Source organism: Gadus chalcogrammus, chromosome 20, assembly GCF_026213295.1.
Source record: "Gadus chalcogrammus isolate NIFS_2021 chromosome 20, NIFS_Gcha_1.0, whole genome shotgun sequence".
NCBI lineage: Eukaryota > Metazoa > Chordata > Actinopteri > Gadiformes > Gadidae > Gadus > Gadus chalcogrammus.
In genome coordinates this window covers 10,738,543-10,749,356 of record NC_079431.1, presented here as the reverse complement: position 1 = coordinate 10,749,356, position 10,814 = coordinate 10,738,543, and the positions used below count along the sequence as shown (strand labels likewise).

Sequence of the window (10,814 nt, the reverse complement as noted above, 5' to 3'; positions counted from 1 at the left end):
CACTAATTAGATACGTCATGTGACCACCGATCCCTAGCAGCACGTATTATTTAAAATGTGCATGGATGCCAGACAACCCCCCCCCGTCGCAAAAGAATCAAGTATTCTTACCATCATTCGTAGATATTATATTTAACTAATATATATATATAAATACATGTATAAAACACAACTTATTTGACACCTCCATCATTTTGAATTTGATTAGAAAATGAAACGATTGGATAATTGTCTGGTAACTGTGAGATTGCATTCAAAGTTCAAAATTGCTAAAAAACAAGTCCATGATATGCAAGCATGTATCAGCTCTTGTAGAAAAGAAGCTATTTTGTACTTCAAAGTATTACAATCATTTGTTTATTTCCTGAAATAATTGGATAAAAAAAGTATATTTTGTAGTTTTTAGCCGTTTACAGTGTGCAAGCAGGCCTCCTAGAAATGTGCTGTGCTTGTGTTTTTCCACTCGAGAACCAACCGTAAGAAAAATAATCCATCACCCCACACATAACACTTAGGAAGAAAACAAACAACCAATAACGGCTAAAGAATATATGTGTCTTTCAAACTGTGATGCCTTGCAGAGTGACTCCGATTGCTGTAGATGATTGTTTCCTTGGCGCGAGAGGATTGGATGGTGTATGTATCGGGGCATGATAGTGTAGTGGCTACTGGGTTCAAACAGGTACTGGGTTGGATCCTCACTGTTCGCGGTATACTTGTAGTAGGCATCCTGGTGCCAGATGCCCAATTCCCTACCTGCTCCTTAAGTACATGTATCTGAATTCCCTGTAGGTCGCTTTGGATAAAAGTGTAAATAGATTGGATAGTGAGGACCCCCCTACAGCACCACTATCCCAGGCAGGCTGTCACCGGGCCCGTAAGAAGGGGTCTTTCGACTAGACAGAACACAAATTGGACCTGAGATTCAATGGGGAAAGTCTCTGGAAACTGTGCGCGTGTTTTGAGTTTTTTGGAGATTTCAAGCTGTTTCTGTTTTGTTTTTGATATAAGGATGCAACTGTGTCAGACCGTTTTGTGGCAATGCGTAGGGTAAGAGAGGAAACGATGGAAGAAAACCACCAGAAAACGCATTAAAAAAATGACATTTTCATAAAAGAAAAGAAAAATGACAAAAAAGGGAATACTCCTCTATCATATGTTAGGACGTGTTAATCTAGTTTTCTTTTTCCGCTAACACTTTTGTGGTACATCCTGCCTCCTTCCCCAGCTCTTAGAACCCTCACCTGCTAGTGTTTGTTTGCTTCTGTGTTTTTTCTGCATTCCCTTTATTCCTGTACTGCCAACCCACCCTACAGCAACTGTAAATGTATTTTAAAGGTCAAGTTGATGTATGCAGTTTTTCTCCTGTTGATATGACTCTAGGTAAAGCAATTAATAACAATAAAATAAGGACAAAAACTGATATCGGAGTGCTGTCGTCATTTTAGTAAAAAAATAATAAGGATCAATAGATTTTAATGATTAAGCCAAAGCGCAAAACTGTTGTCTGGAAAGACGCAAAAGGTAAAATTTCCCGTCCAAAATACATGTGAGATTTGTGCAAAGTATGCTTGGCTCCTTCAAAACAATGGGTTTCTATTTCCTTTTTAAGTCTGGCAACAAATATGAACCTGGCTTCACTTCATCTTAGCACCGTGGTGCATGATGTACAACCAAGAACGAACACACCAAAAAAACTGGATTAAACTAAAACTGGAGTTTGTGAAAAGTTTATTTGCGAAACAGCAGAGGGGAGTAAACTATAACTTAAGGGGGCGGGTTAGGACGTTTTATGTTGATTTGAACGGCAAGTCCTGGGCCAAGCCAGCGACTCATGGTCATCGTTGAGCCCCACTGCCCCTCCCCTCCCCTCCCCTCCCCAAACACACGTGGGCCAGGTCTCGTGTACTAGCATAACGCCTTCCATAGAAGCAAGGAAGAAGAGGGGAATGAGGAAGAGCAGATGAGGTGTGATGAGATGAAATGCATGGAGAGCACCGATCGGACAAGAGAGAGTAGGAAGATAAAGAAGACAAAAAAGTCTATCCAAACAAAACAAAATAAAACGGGTGACATCTCAAAGTCCTTTGTTCCCTCCCCCCCTTCCCTAGTTCCCCCGGGGCAGGGGTGGGCAACAGCGAGTAGATGCCTCGACACCATGGGGTCTGCAACATGAAACCATGCTCCGTGGACGGGGTCCTTAAATAGACATGATGTGTTTGACGAAGGCTGAACACCAGACCGCAGCCGAAGGAGAAGGAGGTATGGGAAATGGGGGTTGTGGGTGAGAAAAGAAAGATGGAAAGGTTTTAGAACTTTGACCTTTACCTCAAATTCAGAGAGTTTATTGTTGCCGTTTTGTTAATGTTTTAAGATTATGATTATGTTCACAATGAAACCCAGCAATTACTTTCTTTTTTTAACAAAAGTGACTGCAGTGAAAATGTTTTAGGTGAGACAATGTTACGGGTTCAGTATTATTATTAACATATTATAAATCAATATATTATTTATGCCATGTATATTATATTTTAAGTTAAAAGTTAATATATAATAATAATAATACATTTAATTTAGAGGCGCCTTTCAAAACACCCAAGGTCACCTATATGGACTACATGTCATTGTCAAAGTGGAGTACAGTTAAGGTATGGCAGAAATTTAGATGGTATTTATAAAACCTAACATTTTTATGAGTTTATAAGTGGAGTGGATCTTGAGACTTACACTCGTAGTTGATGCAGCCGTTCTCGTCCTCCTGTCCTTGCATAAGAGCGTCAATCTCGGCCTCAGTCATCTTCTCGCCTATAGGGGGCGAAACAACATGGAAGGAATAAAGCCTTGTCCTACTCGCCATAACCTTTACATTGCATCTTTAAAAAGAGTATCCACCAAACGTAATTCTTTAATAGGCATTAAGTAAACTAAATAAATAAAATACGGTTTTATTGTATTACAATTTCTTCAATAAATACAAAAAACTGTATTTTTTTATATTCATAACTATCCGTAAATCGTATTATATTACTTTTATATTGGTGTTTTGAGGGTAAATCCAGAACTGAAGCCTAAAGCCTAATATATAATATAGAATTTATATAAACCTTATTTTGGCCTCAAAGGCCCTAGGATTATTCTATGTTATAGTTTTCTTGTTGCTTTCACCACTTGTTGTTCCAGCATATATCAATTCATTCATTAATATTAACATTGTCATGATAACTGCACTGCCACCACGCACCAAGTGTTGACAGCACAATACGAAGCTCAGCGCCCATCACTGTGCCGTTGCCCTCCTTGTCAAATACACGCAGACCCTCAACGTAGTCGTCCAGTGTTCCCTTGTTGGGGCTGTTGACGATGGTCTGCATCATGGGCAGGAAGCCCTCGAAGTCTACTCTCTTGGAGTTCATGTCTGTGGTGGAAGAAAAAACAACCAACAGGGTGTTTTTTTAAGTTGAAGACTTCAAGCAGGAGCAATGGTAGGGTGAGACTTGATACCGCCCATTGTGTACATTTCAGAAGGTGTTGACTCTCTCGTAATCACACAGAATGAAAAACAAATCATATCCATATCTGTGGCATAGGTATTTGCAATGACTCAAATGAAGGGCATGTGATGATGTCCCTGCACTCATTTAATTTTACATATACATCTAGTTCCTTTTTAGACATTGCCCAATGACTTGCTTTCGGCTGTATCCCCAAGGAATTAGAATTTTGTATTCACTTTAAAATGGATCAAAGTATCCATATATATGTAACACGGTTCCTCTCTACTGAAGACCCCCTTCCTCCCCTGTTGTCTCCTACCTTCGTCGGAGGGGTTTCCCAGGATGGCTTTCACCTCCTTGTTGGTGGGGTTCTGTCCCAGGGCGCGCATGATGTCGGCGATCTGGTTGTAGCATACCTTGTTGTCACCCACCCTGTCGAACAGACCGAAGGCCTCCCTGTAATCTGTCATGTGGGCAGAAGAGACAAGGGAGTCAGAATTTGTGTAACAAAAATACCTATACAGGCTGTAGCCTATAACGGCTAAGGCCTTATAGCTTCCAGATGGGATCAAATGACAATCATCCACAAAATAGGAAATTAATATTCCTAATTGGGGAATGAACCGGCCTACGCGACAAGCCTACAAACGGTTTGAGTAGTGGACTTTAAACTGTAGGTGGCCGATGCAACTCATGAATGACCTGTCAGTTTGACCTGGACATGTATGAGTAAACTTGGAGGTTAGTCCTGGTTTTGTGGATGAGGTGGAATGAAGGGACGGAAAAAGAGGTTAGACTTGTTGAAAATGTGTTTTGGACAGGCCGACAGGAATCAAGAATGAGTATGATAATAACAAGCCGTTGAAATGGGTTGGATGCCATCGCCGTAGCCTTGACCTCCGAGTTTAGGCGTATCATTAGGCGTATCATATAAAGGAGGCTTCTTTATTAGCCTGCACTTCTCAGCTGTCTCTCTTTCCCTCTCTCTCTTTCCCTCTCTGGCTCTCGGGCCACAAGGACAAGGCTCCCTATAAAAGGACCGCCTTGGAATTGATAAACATAGCTGGGAACATGAGCCCCCTCCTTTTAAAGGCAGGTGCTCCCGCATGACCTGGGTAATGGAAGGGAATGCTGACCACAGCGTATACAAGCTGACGTCGGTATGGCTGAGGGGCGGTCTAACGGCCACCGCAAATACTATGGAAATACAGTCGGTTCCTGTATTCATTCAATCACCGTGTCATGAATGAATGGCATAGCATTACGACAATTAACCCATCCCTCTGTTTCTAGTCAAGGCCATTTTCGTCCTAAATTTTCGAAAATGAATTGTTTGATTGTTTTATTTTTTTGTGTATAATTATTGAGGGGACCAAGTCACCAACAGTTGAATGAAAGTATGCATGAGGACAACATATTATGAAAAAGTCTACTCACCCTCCATCTGGTCTGGGGTGAAGTCCACCTAGAGACCAATGCAACAAATCCATTAAGTCAGGTATGCTATGGAGCTGTAATTATTACAACAAGGGCTAACATAGTGGCACTACTTGAAAATCCATGGCACTAGTGATGGACCCACGCAAATGTGTATGCGCGTGTGTTTGCGTGTGTGCGCGTGTTTGCGCAATTGCGCGCCTTTGATGTATATGCTGCATACAAATTAAGACTAGCAAACATCTCACTGATGTATTCAGCGACTTCATGCCCACTGTGAAGTCATGAGCTTTCACACTTAATGGACTTTAAGTGATGAGCTTTCGGTGACACAGTCCAAATAGGCTGATTGTAGTTATACAGCAAACAGTTTTGCAAACAACCCAAATCCCAAAGAAATCTAAGAAATATGATGCGTGATAAAATGTCTCCATAACAAGTTATCTGTTGCTTCATCCACATCCCGCCACTCGGTGGGAAGTTGACAGGCGTGCGCATGACGCGCCGGTTCGGCAGATCTGATAGAGGTCTGGACCGAGTATAATCTTGACTTAAAGTAACGTCTTTGCCAAATTTAGCTTCATAGTCAGATGGAGGTAACTGATACTCGGAGGTCCATCTTAAGGTACAGTAACATCTCCTCATTTGGTGCCACTTAAGCAGTCGGCCTTTTTGTCCCCGTTCATTTAGTCCAATCACAAGACGCGATGGGTGTGGTTAAGGTCGAAGTGGGATGCAACGCCTCACGGAGCCACTGGTTCTGGGCATACAACCGTCATACTGGGTAGTACCACTGGATACCAATGAGCCGCACTTGTTCTATTCGGTGCACCATCAGGGCCAATGAGTGCGTGCACCTCCAGCAAAACGTGTGTCATCCCATTGCAAATAAACTGTTCAGAATCAACTTCAAAATATATGTTATAATTTACCACCGAGAAAGCACAAACGGTCAATAGTCCATTAGGCATTTTCACACCATCGTACTCATCATCATCATCATCATCATCATCATCATCATCATCACGATCATCATCATCATCATCATCATCATCATCATCATCATCATCATCATCATCATCAGATAACCTTTTTCTACAAATCCTGTTTTTGTTCTGAACTGGTATTTCCTTCTCAGGATATGTCCACGCTGATCTGAGTCCATAGGGGGGGCTTCTTACCTTGACGGCGGACAGGTCCACGGTCTTTGGTGCAGGTACGGCCACAGGCTCGGGTGCGGGCTCGACCTTCTTGGCGGGCTCGGCCTTCTTGGCGGCGGCTGCGGGAGCCTTAACGTCCTTTTTGGGTGCCATTTTTCTGTGTTATGAGTCTAGGCTGGACCTGACAAGAAATTCCCGTTTGAGGTTAGGACACAAGAGTGGAGGGGACTCGGAGCAGTGAATTGTCTTCTGGGCGTATATATATGGGGCATGTTGGTCGTTACCTCCGTCAAAGAAGTCGTTGTGATTGGATTGGATGGCGCAGGGAAAGGGGAGGGGAGGGGGTACCCGGGTACCCCTCTGAAAATAGCGTTGGAGTCGTCCTTAGGCCTACTCCACATAGGACTTCTGTTTATTTTGCCATCTATCGAGCCTGGGAAAACGATTTTACGATCCAAAGGTTGATTTAGGTCACTTGGCAAATTCGGTCCCCTCTCAAAGCAACATTTGTGTGCCAAATTACGCACCGCCTTGGCCCTTAACGCAATCATTGCGCATGTATGTCGAAAAGTTCATGGACTCATTGATAATAGTTCATAGGTAAATGGATTTGATAACGTATCTTGCATCTCCACTTGAGGTATTTACAACGGTTCATACAAGGGCAAAGCTAATATCCATCCCCTTAATCATTCGGATTTAATCCAAAGTAAAACTTCCCTGCAAATGGAAAACGCGTTATGGACACGTTTGAAAGCGATTACCCGCCGATCTAGTGGCGACGTTACCATTGCTCCAGAATCGCAATTAAGTTCCATCATATTTGTAACGAGTTTGTTAGGTTTAAGCAACTCACAAAACACACTTCATGTACTAAATTTAAAGAGTGCAATTTGTTTACCTGTAAGACTGTCTCTGTATGAATATGGTCATAGCAAATTCACCCTTAGCATATGGGATCTAGGGGAGTGGAGAATTAGGAGAGACAAGGGTCAAATTTAGATTTACCCTCTCCTGGTCATATGTTTGCACTATGTATGGTCATCTTTAGGTTGAACTGATATGACTTCAAACCATATAATTTAGTAGCTTCAAAACTACAAATTGCCAAAGTTGTTGATTAAAAGGTGAAAACACACAAATTAACAATTAATTGTTATTCTTTTTTGTATTTGAGAATACAACAGGGTTGGTGGAATGGGTGTATGTAGGCCTTTAGATGAACGGGTAATCCTATATTTACAGTATATATAATTATTTCATTTTTCCAATACGTTTTGAGCCTCTATAGGGCATTATTTCAACCGCTGTCCTTCACTGTCACTCGGCAGTGACCCTACCCACCACCCCCTTGATTTCTTTGGTAGATGTGGAGGATCAAGAGGGGAATTAATGAATCCAGAGGGCCTTTCAGCTGCTGATGCCAGTAACTCAGGCAGGACTAAGACCACACATTCTGCCCGCTTTAATTCTTATCTATATCGGTCCCGGACCCCCCCCCCCCTCCCTTCCTCTCCTCCTCAGACCCATGTATATGAGGATAGAAGGTACTGGGAAAGATTCCTCATGACTTCCAAGCTATTTCCCTCTGAGTGGGACGGAAGGGGGGCACAGCTGTCCTATGGGCTCTCTCGCTCTCTCTCTCTCGCTCTCTCTCTCTCTCTCTCTCTCTCTCTCTCTCGCTCATTTACACACACACACACACACACACACACACACACACACACACACACACACACACACACACACACACACACACACACACACACACACACACACACACACACACACACACGCATGCATGCACGGACTCTGACGTACAGGGGCAAACCTTGCCCTATTTTTTTCTTATTTGCACCTGTCCCCTCAGGTCTTAATGTTTTCCCCGGCCTCACTGAAGCAGTAGACGAAGAAGATCTCATTCACTGCTGTTTTCTTCTTGTTTAGATTTATTTTACAGTTGATCATATATATACGCCGTTTCAATGCCCCAACCTGAAACCACCATTATTCATAATCATAGAGAAAGTAAAGACAATGAGAAAAGAGGAAGCCAGGTCAGTTAGGGTGGCTAACTGCTATCCTCAAGAGTCACAGTTAAACACTTAATCATACTGGCATGTCGTCTTCCCAAATACTGCATCAGTGAATTTAAGTAATCTGCACCGGGACTCTTGAGCAAACAACTTTTCCTTTTGATAACACCAGCTAGGCCACCACCAGACGCAAAAGCTGTATTACGATCACATGAGGTCAATAAGTAATCCAAAGGGAGCTAGTGGCTTGAGTGTACATTAAAACCAAGGGCATGGCAGGTCTGCACCCAAGAGGGAGGTAGATCGTTGGTGTATAACTTTCAGTAATTACTGCTCACAGCCAACCGTTATTGTGCAGTTGGCAGGCAATGGGCTGTGCCAGGGGAAGCAGAAAAACACAGCTGAGAGGTCAATGGGTCTCATTTCTGTGCCCTAGGAGTACGAAAATGTGCATTGAAAACAGAACACCTCTTGAAATTGAGGAATGGCATAACGTGGTTCTGCTCCAAACGCGTGTGACAGGGTGTTACAACACAGTAATATCATTTAAGAGAAGGATGGGGAAGTCTGGATCAAGAGATTCACAATTTGAGATGCAAATCTTTTTTGGGCAAAAAAATATTGCTCAAATTATGCATAAATATTAATACACAATTATTTCATTCAGACAAACAAACCATAGCAGTCCAAATATAACAGTAAACTGTTAAGCCGGCGGCCCAGATGGCTCGAATGACTCGAATGCTGCGCTGCGATCAAAGTTCAAGTATTTGAACTTTGGCGAGAATTTCGCTTGATATTAAATCACTCGCACGAGAAATGTTTGCGGTTTGCGCGTGCACCTTGCCCGAGTACAATATTTGCTTTCGCTTTTGGTATGATTACCATGACTGTTTTTTTGTTTAATTTACTTTTTTGGAAAAGTAACACCATCACCTACTGGCCTTGCATACCTACACAATTTTCAAGTTATGTTCCGTATTTTTACTTCTGAAAGTCGCGTGGGTGCAAATCTTTTTTTGAAGTTGCGAAGGAAAAACGATGTTTTAAAAACGTATAGCGTCGTGTAGACGGGGCCAAAGATCTTTCTTTTTTTTTCATATTTCAACCTCTTCTGTGAAGAAAATGTTTTATGTGTACTTTGGAGTGATTGTGTGTGTGTGTGTGTGTGTGTGTGTGTGTGTGTGTGTGTGTGTGTGTGTGTGTGTGTGTGTGTGTGTGTGTGTGTGTGTGTGTGTGTGTGTGTGTGTGCGTGTGTGTGTGTGTGTGTGTGTGGGTGTGTGTGATGGCTGGTTTAACCTGTACACATTGATTCATCATTGTGCAACAGGTGTGCAGCCTCACCCAGCACCAGAGTCCAATCAGTCTGACTCGGGCCAGGTGGGGATGCTTCCACCAACAATCATCAACACACACTCCACACTCTCCTACTTATATGTATTTTTATTGGAATGATGAAGATGTGGTGCTAGATGATAAAGGTCTCATCATTGTAAATCCAGGAAATGGATGTGTCTACACACACACACACACACACACACACACACACACACACACACACACACACACACACACACACACACACACACACACACACACACACACACACACACACACACACACACCATATCCTCAAAAACGTTTTCTCAGAAAATACGAGTTGTGCTGTTTATATTTGAAGATGATGTGTGCCACAGAAATAAGAGAGTTAACAACAGGGTGAAACACAATTGAAGAAAGAGCCATAGTTCCTATCCCTATAGGAACTGTGGCTCTAAGGATATAGACGTGTGTATCCTATCCTTAAGACAGCAGCCGCTCTGAACTCACTGGCCTTCTCCCTCCATGTTTGTATGTTTGTGTGCCAAGGAAATGAGGTGAGTGTTCAAAGTGACTTTGAGTGATGTTCCCACAGGATATATACAAATATATGCATAAAGGCCGCCAGACAAGCTTCTGAGATGACTGAAGAGTAGAATTAAGATTCTCTCCCCCAGCCCCGCCACCCACAGCCCCCCGTTGATTCCTTCATTCATTCCATGTCGCCATCACTGCCTCCACCAACCCCCCCCAACCTCAACATCCAAGCACTCCAAAAAGGAATGAAGCTGTAACTGAGCCTGGAGGGACAGATGGGACCTATTTATACCCGCCTCCGTAGAGGTGTGAAGTTTCTTGGGATTTCAGCGCGTGGGGGCCATGGCTCCTTAAGGGGGGCTGATCCAGTCTCTATGGCCCGCACACAAACTCTCTCTCTCTGTCTCGCACACAAACTCTCTCTCTCTCTCTCTCTCTCTCTCTCTCTCTCTCTCTCTCTCTCTCTCTCTCTCTCTCTCTCTCTCTCAGTCTCTCTCTCTTGCTCTCTCTCTCTCTCTCTCTCTCTCTCTCTCTCTCTCTCTGTCTCTCTCTCAGTCTCTCTCTCTCTCTCTCTCTCAGTCTCAGTCTCTCTCTCTCTCTCTCTCTCTCTCTCTCTCTCTCTCTCTCTCTCTCTCTCTCTCTCTCTCTCTGTCTCTCTCTCTCTCTTCTACGCACAAATCCACCCACAGGGTCAGACAGCGACTGAGTTGGGGCTTGGCAAAATCCAACCTATATAGTCGCTGGCCTTTTTTGAGCGTGACTCTGCATCAGTACCCAGAGAGAGAGAGAGAAGTTGGAGATGCTGTCTGGCAGCCTCGGCTTGTCCATGA

At 43.2% G+C, this 10,814-nt stretch overlaps 1 protein-coding gene across 1 annotated transcript; it reads right to left on the bottom strand.

The window, feature by feature from the left end:
• Positions 1 to 1,714: 1,714 nt before the first annotated feature.
• On the bottom strand, positions 1,715 to 6,340 carry myl1 (myosin, light chain 1, alkali; skeletal, fast). The gene is made up of 6 exons (XM_056580035.1): positions 6,113 to 6,340; positions 4,932 to 4,959; positions 3,814 to 3,957; positions 3,242 to 3,415; positions 2,728 to 2,805; positions 1,715 to 2,229 (listed from the first exon to the last, which is right to left on the bottom strand). The coding sequence occupies exons 1-6, from the start codon at positions 6,242 to 6,244 to the stop codon at positions 2,201 to 2,203; spliced, it is 585 nt and encodes a 194-aa protein (XP_056436010.1). The 5' UTR covers positions 6,245 to 6,340; the 3' UTR covers positions 1,715 to 2,200.
• Between the last annotated feature and the right edge of the window lie 4,474 nt (positions 6,341 to 10,814).